The sequence below is a fragment of the Fundulus heteroclitus genome, unplaced genomic scaffold, assembly GCF_011125445.2.
Source record: "Fundulus heteroclitus isolate FHET01 unplaced genomic scaffold, MU-UCD_Fhet_4.1 scaffold_41, whole genome shotgun sequence".
NCBI lineage: Eukaryota > Metazoa > Chordata > Actinopteri > Cyprinodontiformes > Fundulidae > Fundulus > Fundulus heteroclitus.
The window spans coordinates 2,561,655-2,576,198 of record NW_023396824.1 but is presented as its reverse complement, the minus strand read 5'-3'; the positions used below and the strand labels follow the sequence as shown (position 1 = coordinate 2,576,198).

At 45.0% G+C, this 14,544-nt stretch overlaps 1 protein-coding gene across 1 annotated transcript in view; it reads left to right on the top strand.

Annotated features, from left to right (window-relative positions):
* Positions 1 to 12,842, top strand: part of LOC118560228 (rano class II histocompatibility antigen, A beta chain-like) — a 50,161-nt gene extending 37,319 nt beyond the window's left edge. The window contains exon 6 of the mRNA XM_036131136.1: positions 12,531 to 12,842. Coding sequence (XP_035987029.1) covers positions 12,531 to 12,556 — 26 coding nt within the window. The 3' untranslated portion in view covers positions 12,557 to 12,842. The remainder of the gene's footprint in view (positions 1 to 12,530) is intronic.
* The last annotated feature ends 1,702 nt before the right edge of the window (positions 12,843 to 14,544 follow it).

The following is a 14,544-nucleotide window of genomic DNA, read 5'->3' as shown; positions in this document are numbered from 1 at the left end:
AGGGGAAGGAACGGGCGAATGGAAACGCCAAGGGGAAGGAACGGGCCTATGGAAACGCCAAGGGGAAGGAACGGGCCTATGGAAACGCCAAGGGGAAGGAACGGGCCTATGGAAACGCCAAGGGGAAGGAACAGGCCTATGGAAACGCCAAGGGAAGACACCGCCGGAGCGTAAGGGAACGCTGGGGCACAACTAACGCACAGAGACGCCAGGGGAAAGAACGGGCGTGCGAAAACGCCAAGGAACGGGCGTATGGAAACGCCAAGGGGATGGAACGGGCGTGTGGAACCGCCAAGGGGATGGAACGGGCGTGTGGAAACGCCAAGGGGAAGGAACGGGCGAATGGAAACGCCAAGGGGAAGGAACGGGCCTATGGAAACGCCAAGGGGAAGGAACGGGCCTATGGAAACGCCAAGGGGAAGGAACGGGCCTATGGAAACGCCAAGGGAAGACACCACCGGAGCGTGAGGGAAGCGCTGGGGCCCAAGGGACGAGATCGCCGGGGCGTGAGGGAACCGCCGGAGCGCAAGGGAGAAGTTCGCCAGGGCGTGAGGTAAACGCCGGGGCGCTAGGGAAAGATTGCCAGGGCGTGAGGGAAACGCCGGGGCGCAAGGGAAGAAATTGCCGGGGCTTGAGGGGAATTTCTAAAATACCAGGAACCAGTGGGCGTCCTAACACGCCGGGAACACGAAACTTAAACACTAGGAATCAGAGGGCGTCCTAACACGCCGGGAACACGAAATCTAAGCACTAGGAGTCAGAGGGCGATCTAACACGCCGGGAACACGAAATTTAAACCCTAAGAATCAGAGGGCGTCCTTACACGCCGGGAACACGAAAAACTGAACACTAGGAGACAGGGGAACAGAACAGCAACACTTGGGGAAAATAAGCGAAATGAAAACCACGGAGGGCTAGAGAGGACTAGACTAACCTAACTGGGCAAACTAAGATAAGGAAACAGGAGAAGTGAAACGTAGGGACCTTGGAAGGAGCAGGGGCCTAAAAGAGTGCAGGGACCTTCTAGAGCGCAGGGCCCTTCTAGAGCGCAGGGCCCTTTAAGAGCGCAGGGACCTTTAAAAACGCTGGAACCTATCCAGCGCAGGAACCCAGACAGCGCAGGAACCCAGACAGCGCAGGAACCCAAAACAGCGCAGGAACCCAAAACAGCGCAGGAACCCAAACACACAGACATTAAGGGGATAAACAACAAATACAAATACGGAACTAAGACCTGAATTAATAAACTTGACAGGGATCCACAGGGATAAACAGGTAACGGGGACTAAAGCTAGAAAACAAACCAGAACACTAGGATGGGGACCAAAACCTAAAGAATAACTTATAACTAAGCAAAACAGGGAGACGAGGGCAGGTGCAGCTAAACTAACGAAAAACTAGATAACCTAAACTAGAAAACAGAACACAAACAACAGAAAATCTAAGGGAAAAAACTAGAATTTAGAAGCACAACGCGAAAGACTAAAGGCAAACCTAGAACAATAGAACTGAGCTGGAAAAAAAAATAAAACCCAAAGCAAACAGAAACTCAACTACTCTAAAGAAAACGAAAAACTCCTAAATAATTCTAAAGCACAAAAAATCCTAGGTAAACCCAAACCAAGGTTAAGCCTATATAAATTAACAGAAAGCAGAACAACAAACCAAACTAAAGAACTCTAAAGGAACACTGGGAAACTGTAAAACCCAAGAAGGTTAAGTAACTCAAAACCTCAGGGCCAAAATAACTCAAAACAACAACAGAAACTAGAGAACTAGATGTCTAACTAGAAAACGAGAATCTGGAAAATAAATCTGGAAAAATAAAGCTAAACTGGGAAACTAAAGATCTAAGGCAGGAACTTGAGCACGCAGACAGGAAGTCGAGAGCGGGGATCTTGAGACGCGGACAGGAAGTTGAGCACGCAGACAGGAACAGAGACGCTGGGCTGCATCGGAGGCGGGCTCCGCGGAGAACGATCCCTCCAGCGGAGGGATTAACGGAGGCGGAGCAGATCCTGCCAACTTCTGCACCAAGCTCTGTGCGTGCTCGGGTTCATCCTTTTGCCGGTCCGTAATTGTCATGATTTGTCTTTGGATCAACCCGGACACAGCACGCACACACAGAGCTAGTTCTTGAAGTGAGTTTTATTGTACAAAATGGAGGGTTAATGACGAGAGGAACCAGAGTCTTTATGGACGGAGGTGAAGGGTGCGGAAGCTGGCTGACAGGAGGAGCGCGGGGAGACTGACCGGGAGGAGACTCTGGAGCGGAGGACTTGAGACCGTGAAACAGCTGCGGAACCGGAGAGCGTGGAGCTGAGTTGCAAAACTTGGGAGCGTGGAGCTGAGTTGCAGAACTTGAGAGCGTGGAACTGAGTTGCAGAACTTGAGAGCGTGGAACTGGATTGCAGAACTTGAGAGCGTGGAACTGGATTGCAGAACTTGAGAGCACAGAACTGGATTGCAGAACTTGAGAGCGTGGAACTGGATTGCAGAACTTGAGAGCATAGAACTGGATTGCAGAACTTGAGAGCGTGGAACGGGATTGCAGAACTGGATTGCAGAACTTGAGAGCGTGGAACTGAGTTGACACCAAATTCTGGCTGAGACTGAGCTGGAGTGAACACTACGGACCGGCGACGAGAGCAGAATGAGGTGAGTTTAAATAAGGGTGGAACCGGGTGAGAGCCAAGGTTGATTGCAGCCTGACAGGTGGATTTAATTATTCTGAGCAGGGAAGGGAGAGAGGCAGCGAGGCACAGACTGCAGCCTACAAGCTGCATCCTGACATGGACAAGATTTGTTTTTTTACATATAAGTTATTTATGAAGAATCCCATAAAGTCATTACTGGTAAGAGCTAAGGGAATGGATGGATCAACGGAGCTGTGACGGACGTGTACGTTGATAGCTAGTGGCTCCCTCACTGACTATGTGCTCCGGTCAGAGAACAGCTGCGACTTTAGGTGTTATTACGGACTTTATTGCTGATCATGTGAGAGAATGTGTGAGTGTGTATAGATACGTGTGGTTTCTGCAAGATAAACATATACAGGAAGAGTAATTGGAATATTATACATCTAGATTCCAAATATACATATACAAATTCTAACATATGCAGAATATTGTTTCAGGTAGAATCTAATATACACATCCAGTTACATTAACAATATATATTGTAATTATGTAACATTTCAGTAACAGTAATGTAACAAGGAAGAGGATTACCACAAGTAGCAAGCAATAACAGGATAACACAATTGAGAACTGGGCACCCAGGTTGTCAATACAGAACATATGAATGCAGTACACCCAATGTCCACAAGGTGGCATACAAAGACCACAAATGGTAGAAGCAGTTCCCCCCCCTGCACGGTCGAGAAACGACTATCCACCCGAACACACCGGCTCCACAAGCGCTCCACACCACACTCGGAAGCCAGTTCACAATCCTGAATATCCTCAGAACAGCAGAAACGACGCTACAATTCAGAGCACTGCCAAACAGCTCTCAAACTGAACTATTCTTGCGACGACAAACCAAGAGATGAGCGGCAGCTCGGCACTTCCTCGTCTGAATACATTGGAGCTCGCGGTAACTAAGGTTACACGGTTACCGAATTAATAGCGTGCAGTAAACACAAACGTATGAAGGAATTATGTACTTACATTGTCATCAACGCACACGTACACACAAAGGATTCAACATTTTAGTGAGGTGCTGAAGCAGAGCTGCAAGTGCCTGCTAGCGGAGCACACACTAAAGTCTGGTCATGAATGTGCGCAGGCGCGTGGTATGTTCCTAATAACGTCTCTGACGTCACGACGCAGCTTTCAGCAGGGAGTTTTCCACAGGAGCTGTGACTCTGAGTAAGTTTGGCAACTGTACTGAAGAGGAATCTAGGATTATTTTTATTCTCTTCAATTAATGATGAAAAATATGCTGCTCTAACTCTGCGAAGGGTCTTGTTATACAACAATAGTCTGTCCCTCCGTTCTGGTGGGCTTGTGTCCGGCCCCCTGTCCCGGTCCTGGTCCGTGTAGTCTCCCGGTGCGGGTTTCACCTGGGGGGTGGGGTTTGGGATGGCTCGTGCGGGCTGGCTGGCCAGTGTCCCCCATCTTATTAACTTATTTTTTAATTTATTTATATTATTATTATTATTATTATTAATTTTTTTTGGGGGGGGGGGGGGTTAAATACAGTAGGTATGGGGGGTGGGCTGGGGGAGGTAGGGGTGTTGGTCCTGGTGGGTGGTTGGCTGGCGGGCCCTGCGGCCTCTCCCCGGCCCCCGGGCTATGGTTGTGCCGCTGGAGGGGCCCCTTTCTCCGGGTGGAGCTTTCGGGGAGTGGGGGTGCCTATTGGAGTCAGTAGGGGAGCTGGCTCCCTGGGTTGGCTCCCCAGTCCTTTGCTCCCCATCCCCGGACTCCTCCCTCTGCCTGCTCCATCACGCCGCCACACATGTAGGTCCTTGGGGAGAGGGCGTTACTGGAGGTTGCCACCTTTTGGTGACGTCCCTCTCCCCAATTTTATCATGCATTTTAGACACTTTCACTCCAAACATTTTCACAACGCACATCCATGTAGGCCACGATATGGGGGGGGGTGGGGGGAAGACGTCTGGGGGGGGCTTATGTTGTGTGAGCCTCGCCCGGGCGGCTCCCTTCACCCCCTCTCGCATTTAGACATTGAGGGTTCTGGGTAGTTGCTTGGAGGGGGGGCGCTGGCACCAGCTTCCTTCCGGAGGGGGGGTGGGCTGTGCCGTGCACCCCCTTCGGTGCTCCCAGTTTTAAACACACCTGAGATCAACATACAACAACACAACATCTGAGCGGGCGTAGGGAGGATCGGGGGTCTTTTGCACACCCCCGATCTCCGATCGCGGCACGGAGTCTGGGGCCTGGAGGAGGTGCGGGCCACTGGGTCCGGGGTCTTGGCGGGGGGCTGCTGCGGCTAGCCGGCGGCTTACCGGATCTGGGGCTGACGCCTCTGCTCTCCCCAGGAAGGGATGGGGGCAGGGGTGGCTAGGGTAAGGTCGGGGTGGGAGGGGGTTTATTAGGTATATAGTGGGTGAGGGGGGGCTCTGGTCGGATGGCCCGTACGGGTCGTGTCGGCCCCCCCTCTTTGGGGGGCCTTGTCCGGGGGGCGTCTGGTCCAGGGGCGGGGCCGGGGGTCAGGCACAGGCAGTCGTATTGTTGAATTGTGGTGACCCCCCCCACTTGGGATTTTTGGATGTGAATGCTATGTGGGAATGTGTGTACAGCGTCCCTTTTTTTTGTGTGTGTCTGTGTGTGGCGAGTGGGGCACAAGGGAGGGATGGTGTGAATGAGTTTTTTTTTTTTTTTTGTTTGTTTTTTTTCCCAGGTTCGGGTCCGGTCCGCTCCCTCTCCCAAGATCATCTCAAGTCTCCGATAGGTGCGGAGCCCATCCCCCCACGTCCTGCCCTCCTCCGCTGCGTTGGCGGGCGCCTTGGCCCTCTGGCGCGTTGACGGTCCTCGGGTTTGGGGCGGGTTCCCGGGTGGGCGCCGGCCCATTCCCGGCGGTGGCTTCGCGGGGCCTGTCCCCCCGGGGGGCGGCCGGGGCCCCGGCCGCGGGGGCGGGGCGCCCCTGGGGCCTCTGGCCCCCGGGATCCATGGCCAGGACCACTTCAGCGCTGCCGGCGGAGCCCACGGGCTCGTCCCCGCGGCTGTTGGGGGCGTCAGCATTGCGGTGGCTGGGGGATTTCCTCGGGATCATCTCTCCTCTTTCCTCGGGGGGGGGGGGGGGGGGGTTGCAGATTTCCTGTGAAGGCCCCTCTCGGGCGCACTGCTTTGGGGGCCCCTTTGGGAGTCCGGGGTTACGGGTCCCCTGACTCCTGCCTCTGTGCTCGGGGAAGGTGGGTCTTCGGTTCTCCACAATCACTATCAAGCTATTTCCTTCTGGATAATTTTCACCTAAACTAGTGCACTTTCACAATCTCCCACAGGTGCTGGGTCCCAGGTATTAAACCGGTTATGAAGCGTCCGTCAGTTTGACTTAACCTTCCGTATATATATAGCAAAATATGAAAAAATAAATATACCACATAATTTTTTTAAAAAAAAATTCACATTTAAGAGAAAATCGTTAAAGATTCTGATCACTTTTCATGCGCCCTCCAACCCGGAAGTGGTGACGTCATGTCGTGAGCGTTCATCTCAACATGGCGGATTACTGCACTTCGACGACAAGAAGTCTGAAAGTGAAATTTCGACTTCAACCGAGCGATTCCTACCAGGTGACGATTCTGATGTGTCGGAGGAAGAATATTTGTTTCTCGAGCCTCACATGTTCGACCCAGACGTTTCAGATGAAGAGAAGGCAGCGGACGAAAAACAGCCTTCCGAATCGGACAAGGAGTGGAGATAGGACGTCGGGAGATTAGATGAATGGTAGGACACGTTTTTTCTTTTAACTACGCAGTTCAAATATTTATTCGTATGTTGACATCATTTTATTTTACGCACCATAGATATTTAATGGATAAAATGCCAGTGTTGTGCGAAATTCAGTTCCCCTGAGAAAATCTGTTTTCCCCCCTCCCTTTGTCGGGAGCGCGCATTGCTGCCGTTTTCACGGCGCTTATAATTGATTTTTCGGTAAAACAACGCATATAATCGTGTCAAGGTTGTAACCTTCAGTTTAATCGGCAGCTGTTTACAAAATTATAAAATAAAAATAAACGAGGTCTTCTTGTGCTGTTTTGTGTTATTTTAAACGCCAAGATAATCGGTCTTTTTCCAACTTTTGTCACTTTTACTGAGCCGTCCATCTTATCTTATCTTAAATAAAGAGATGAGGACAAAATGTATCACTACAATGAATGAGTATGTATTCACAGTTATAAATGAATTTATGCCATGGCCTAGTTAGGCCCAATGATGACGTGCTACTTATGATAAAGAATCACTTGACAACATTTTAAAAACAGTATCTGTACATTAATATTTAGCCTACATACATACTAGCATAACAAAAGTCAAAAATAATAATATATCAAAAATATACACTGAGAAATATTGAGGCCTAAAGATTTCCTTATTGTAAATCCATTTCCAACTTCCCATAAATGCATTAATAGTGAACTTAGCAAATCAGTTATGGTGTGTAATTCATATACAAATAATCTATCTTATTTTTTAGGTGTTCATATTCTCACTGCCAATAATGGATTCTGTGAGAGAGTGCATCTGTTGCCAGAAAATCGACTTGGTTGTTGCTAAGATGGAAGAAGCCAGAGAGGAGATGGATGGAGAAATCCCTGACACAGACCATCCTGGCATGGAAGCGGTGTGTCTAAATGCTTGGACATTGCAGGTTGCTTGGTCCCAATACAAGCAACAGCATAGGCATATAGCCTATAGACAATTTGTGAGATGGTGTTGGGACTATTTAGGCAAAGATACCAGGGCTGTGATACCCTCGTGTGCTGTCAGCTGTATAAGGGCCCAATTCCCACCCCCAGGATGTGAAAATGACTTTACCTTTAGAGGTCACCTGTTGGCAGTTAAAAAAATACCCAATTGTTGTGTTATTATGTAATATAAGCAATTACTAATAAAATGATTTCATGGTCTTTTTGAAAATCGACTGAATGAGGATACTAATATAAATAAAATCATTTGTAGTGATTATCTGCATGGAGTATTCAAAAGGGATGTACAAATAATCATCAAAATATATATGAGGTTACGGCTGTTCATCATAGAATATGTGAACAAAATAAAAATGTAATATTATTTTGGACTCCTGCTCAGGTATTTTGGGTAATGAAAGAGCAGATAGGTTGGCTAAGGAGGCTTATAAAAAATAATATATTGATATGCCTGTAAAGTTATTCAAATCTGAAGGCAAAAGTATAGTTTAGAGAGAAAGCAATAAGATATGGAAAAGTAGGTGGGATAATGAAATAAATGGAAGGCACTTAGATAGGATACAAAATAAAGTTTATGTAGTAAGGATTAGAGGAATAAACAGGAGGGAGGAGATAATTATAAATAGAATAAGAACCGGTCACAGTTTGTTTTAAATGGAACTCTTTGTAAAATGGGGAAACATCTTACTGGTTTTTGTAGTTGGTGTCATAATGTAGAAACAATGGAACATGTTTGTATTAATTGTAGAAGATATGTAAATCAAAGAACGGAATTAGGTTTTATAGGAATTTAAAATTGAGAATGTGGTTTATAAGCTAAATAGTATTTAGGGGAAAAAGAAGATTCTTCGGTTTAAAAAAATACTGGGATCAGCGAATTTGAGGAATAGATATTAGGATCCAATAGATGGCAGTAATGCAACAATAATGGATGCAAGCTGCCGATAAAATCTAAAGAAGAATAGCGGCTGTGAAGCACAGACATCTTATGTCTATGCCGTGAAGAAGACCCCTCCCCCGGAGTCTTTAAAACGACGAGCCACAAACGGGCTCTAAATGTGTCTTTTGGCCACTCATGCAATCCTCCATCTTCATGAGAACAGTACATAGCGACACAACGACGAGACATCTTGTAAAAAAGCCGTGAAAGCAAAACAACCCTATCCATTTAGTACTCAGACAGTATAGCGGAGGCCGGCTTCCAGGTTAGCAATTCATGCTATGACGTCACTGGGAAAGTCCGCCGAGCGAGATCGTTTTGATTCCATGGATTTTAGGAACGCAAAAAACGAGAGATGCGGGTAGGAGACCGAAAAAAAATTATCAGAAGTAATAAATAACTATGTGGACATCATCTGTGAGAAAAATCTCGCTGATCTGCCACTTCAACGATTAACGCTTCATAACCGGTTTAAATGTTCACTTACATACAGAAAGGCTATAATCTATTTATTTATTTTCTTTTACTTTCTTTTTTAGGTATCACATTACACATGTCAGCTTAAATAATAATATATATGATTTAGCAATGGTATCAAGGTGTTACACGATTGTATCTGTTGCTTTATGTCTGTTGGTTGTGCTGTTCTTTTTGTGTCTCTTTCCAGGTGATGGAGCAGACAGAGGACGTTTTATCATTCTCTTCCTTTTATCTCTTCTTTCTTTCACCTCTTCTTTCTCTTCTTTTTCTCTTCTTGTTTTTCTTTTACTCTCCTACTTTCCCATTGTAGTGTCCATATAATTTGAAATTCTCCCTGCAGGAATCACAATAAAGCTATTTACACGCACAAATCAAGCAGAGCATTATGGCGAAAGCTGTTTGCTCCACTTGTGAAAGTAAAATCTGTCGAGCTCTATTTGGCATTAAGATATCAATTTTTATTGCCACATTGCTAGACAGGACACTGGGGAAAAAAAATAATAATTTATTAAAGTGATCAGATAGGACAGGGTTGTGAGGAAATACTGTTAATTCTTCACAATCAATGTCATATGTCAGCACAAGGTCTAAAGCAGGGGTGTCAAACATACGGCCCGCGGGCCGAATCCGGCCCGCTGAACAATTTAGTCCGGCCCTGTGGCTTAATGCATTATCATTATAAAAAAAAAAAAAAATTTTTTTTTTTCCCAGTGTCCTGTCTGGCAATGTGGCAATAAGAATTTTTGTCTTAATGCCAAAAAGAGCTCATCAGATTTGACTTTCACAAGTGGAGCAGTACTGCTTTTGCCATAGTGCTCCGCTTGATTTATGAATGTGAATAGTTTTATTATGATTCATGCGAGTAATATCTCAAATGATATGGACACTATAATGGGAAAGTAGGAGAGGAAAGGAAGAACAAGAAGAAAAAAGAAAAGGTGAAAGAAAGAGGAGATAAAAGGAAGAGAATGATAAAACAATTATTGAAAAAAACATGTACTTCGCTTAATTGAAAATATGCAGTTCCTATATTGTCCACGAGGGGCGCTGTGTTTAAATTAGCAGATTAAGCTTCAGGTGTGGAAAAATTTAAATCATTTCTTAATTTTTATCTGTTTGATGTATTTTGTCATGTAGGACAGTGTTTTTAATTACCAAAAAATGTGAATAAATGTTTTTCAACATTGTACAATCACTGTGATCAGTTCTTATGCATAATGCACAAGTAAATGTTTAACTGAGTAAAAGTTTTGTTGAAATTGTACATACTTTTCTTAAAAACGCTGAGGTTATTCATAATATATTGTGTAAAAGTGAAATGAATTTAATATAAAAATCAACAATAAGTCCACTTTTATTAGTTCTATTTAATCTTGCAATAAGTTTATTCGTGTGGCCCTCTTGAGATCAGATAAAGCTGAATGCGGCCCCTCAACCAAAGTGAGTTTGACACCCCTGGTCTAAAGTATGGAGCCAAGAGTGCGTCGGTTTATGCACATTTTGAGCAAAAAGTTTTAAAGGCTATACTAAAGTTATCACATTGTGTCAACATGAATGTTAAAATCACCCACTATAATAACCTTGTCAGTGTAAGGGCCTGGTGGACGATACAAAACAACAAACAGAAGAGGTTTTATTGCTTTGCAGTTTGGATGAGGGAAACCGAAGGTTAAATGTTCAAAGAACTGTAGTTATTAATTGGCCTGGGACTAATTAATAAATCAGACTGAAAGATGGTTGCCACTCCTCCTCCTCTTCCCACAGATCTGGGAATGTGGAAATTTGAATAACTGGAGGGAGTTGACTCATTTATACTAACGTAGTCCTCTTGTAGCCAGGTTTCTGTGAGACAAAATAAATCAATCTGATTATCAGAAATCAATTCGTTAACTAACAAAGTCTTCGGAGGGAGAGACCTTATATTTAATAGACCACATTTAATTGTTTTATTTTTAGGTTCAAGGTGAACCGTATTGATTTTTATTAGGTTTTTATGATTTGTTCCTTTTAGATCAGTTTTTGATCTGTTAAGTTTTGGCCGTGGGAAAGACACCGTCTCAATAGGATAATGGATGGGTAACAGTACAGAAGCTGCAGAGAGGTGTGTTAAACTACGGCTCTGCTTCCTGGTCTGGACCCTGGGTTGTCAGCATTTAGGAGAACTAATAAATCCGGCCAGATTCCTAGAAAGAAGAGCAGCACCATCCAAAGTAGGATGGATGCCGTCTCTCCGGATCAGACCAGGTTTTCCCCAGAAAGTTCTCCAGTTATCAATGTAGCCCACGTCGTTTTCTGAACACCACCTAGACAACCAGCGGTTGAATGATGACATGCGGCTAAACATGTCATCACTGGTCCGATCAGGCAGGGGACCAGAGAAAATTACGGAGTCCGACATTGTTTTAGCAAACTCACACACCGAAGCAACACCAACTTTGGGGACCTCCGATCGGCGTGACCGGGTGTCGTTACCGCCAGCGTGAATAACAATCTTACTGTATTTACTCTTATCCTTAGCCAGCAGTTTTAGGTAGGATTCGCCCGTTCTGGCCCCTGGCAGGCATTTAACTATAGTCCCTGGTTTCTTTAGTGCCATGTTTCTTATTATGGAGCTGCCAATAATTAAGGTCGGCTCCTCAGCGAGACTGTCACTGAGAGGGGAAAACTTGTTAGAAACGCAGACGGGTTGGTGGTGATCTGGGGGCTGGGATCTAGAGCTATGCTTCCTACGAACCGTCACCCAGCCAGCCTGGTTACCAGGCTGCTCGGGTGCTACTGCTTTAGGTTCGCTACGTGAAGTTACTCTATGCGGCTCCGCGCTAGCAAAGGAGCGGCTATCAGCTGGTTTTTCAACAGCATGGAGCCGGGTCTCCAATTCTGACACCCTCGCCTCCAAAGCTACAAAAACACTACATTTATTACATGTACCATTATCACTAAAGGAGGCAGAGGAATAACTGAACATCTGACACAGAGAGCAGCAGATAGGAGACTTAGTCAGAGACGGAGAAGCCATTATGAGGCTAAGGCTTGGCTAACGCTAGGCTAAAGCTAGGCTAACGCCCTATTATCACGCCAAAGAACAAACCGTGTGAAACACGAGGAGTTCCCAAACGTGATGAGCAGCCACAGACAATGTTTTAAAAGTGCTTATGTTTGGAAACAGATGTTACAGCAAAGAGGTTTAAAGATAAAAAGCGAGAGAGCCTGGAGCAAAAATCGGTTGTTCACACAGCAACAACAGGAAGTGACACAATACGCCTTACCGCAAACAGGAAGTCAGCACTCAACTGTCAGTCCTAAAGGACCTTCTGTTAGACCTGATGTTATGAAAGGTGCTCTATAAATAATGTTTAACTGACTGACTAATAAGCTTTATAAAAGTGGAAAGTTTTAGTCCTAATCTTAAAAGTAGACACGTCTTCAGACACTGGAGTCTAAAAATCTGGGAGAAGAGCTTTGTTACCATCTGGGTGACGATACAGGAAGTTTAATAAAAAGATCAAAGTGCCTGCTGTGAATCTCCTTTATGATGATCTTTGATAAGGATTCTATAATCAGGCAAGATAAAGCAAGAGGCCTAAAATGATCTGCTGTTGGGTTTCAGATCACATAGACTGTGAGGACATGTTCTCATCAGTTAACCCTGTAACATTCTATACCACCAGTTGGTTTCTTCCATCAGTGTTTAATGTCCTTTTCCCTTTCTCTCTCCAGGACGTATTCTGGTTCCAACTAACTGAGAAGAGATGCAGGTTCTGGTTCTGTCAGATGCATCAGCTGCTTCTTCAGCCTGCTTCCTGTTTCCAGCTGGTGGAACATCTCTGGTGGAACTGGACCATCATCACCCTGATCCAGATCCTCTCAGAGTGGCCCAGTGGTGCTGGGGGTTATTCTGAGATGCTCCTGGATCAGGTGGGATTGTGACAGATCAGCTGTTTGTTTTAGTGAAATCTGTCTCTGTAGACCAAAGCCTCTCTAACTTTGCTCTTCAATAACATTTATCCAGCTTCATTATTCCCACTTTGACTCCTGATCAACTTTATAAATTTAATAAGAAGTTACTAAGACCTGAATAAACTTTTAGAAAATCTCTCGTCTTTTGATTTATTACCTGAATTACTCTTCCTGAGCTGATCAGCTCAGGAAGAGTAATTCAGTTTACAGATGAATCATACCAGGTTTACACAGGAATTTCAGAATAAATCATATATATATATATATATATATATATATATATATATATATATATATATATATATATATATATATATATATATGTGCATGTATGTATGTATATATATATACATATATATCTCTATATATATATATCAACATGCAACCTTTTAGAAAGCTATAAGCCCTTTTTCTACTAATGTTCACTGGAGTTCGACTCTAAGCAGTTATTAGGGTTTTCCAGTAGTAATGGCTACCTGCTATGTTTGGTACCTTCTTGGCTGTGGTTCCAGGTGAGCTGAGTCCAGCTGGAACATCAGAAGACTGTTGGTCACTGACCAACAGTCAGTGGCATAATGGCATAACTAGATGCATAAAAACTACTGTTAATGGCCGCTCACAGATAGCAGCAAACGCAAAGTGATGTCACCAGAACCTTAACAAGCTATAAAAGGATTACAGGAACACAGAACAACAAGGACCAGAGCAGTTTGGACTTGAAATAATGTGTTATGAACAAGGGGTCAGTATTTAGAGGCACCAACCAGCGAGCAATTAGACGGAGAGTCGATGCAGTTGGACTCAGCCACTGTCTTACTGGATTTAGGGCATCTTTAATGTACGTTGTTCCGATCTTAAGGTTTCCTTTAAAATGTGCTTAAACAGAAAGAATGATGGGGGTTCTGTTGATTCCTGTTGAGCAATATGCATTTACTTGTTGTGTACGATATTATGATAATCCTCTTTCTGTGCCTGATGTCCAGTGTGTGATTCTGTACCAAAAAGGTGCTGAGGTGGTGCAATATCCTGTAGGGTTTCTACAACCCTAACAGTTATGTTGTGTACTGCCTTCCAGAACTATTTATTTAGACTTAGACTTCTTGCACAGAGTACGTACAGAACGAAATTTCGTTTGCATACAGCTTGAAGATTACAGTAAATTACAGGATAAAGTGCAGCAATGATTTAACAGTAAACAATTCACAGTGTAAACAATGCAGGAGAAAGAGACAGTGTGCAATCACAGTGTACAGGTGAGTATTTTTAAAAACCATTTGTACGTGCAGAACTGATTGTGCAAAGGGAAGTGGGCAAGAATGCATTTTAGAAACTGAGAGTTCGGCAGCATTTGTAATGCTAGATAAGGATGCAATGATGCAAATTATGCAAATGTGGTACAGAGTCCAGTTTATAGCTTCAGCAGTTCAACAGTCTGATGGCAGCAGGGAAAAAGCTTTTGCAGAACCTGGTGGACCTGCAGCGGATGCTGCGGAACCTCTTCCCAGAGGGCAGCAGGGAGAACAGTCCATGGTGGGGGGGTGTGAGGGGTCCCTGATGATGTTACGGGACACGCAGCGCTGAGATGAAATGTCTTTAATGGAGGGAAGAGGAGCCCTGATGATCCCTTCTGCTGTCCTCACCACTCTCCTCACGTTCTTCCAGTCGGAGGCACTGCAGCCTCCACACCACACAGAGAGACAGCTGGTCAGAATGCTCTCTATGGTGCTTCTGTAGAAGGTCGTGAGGATGGGCGGGGGCAGGTGGGCTCTCCTCA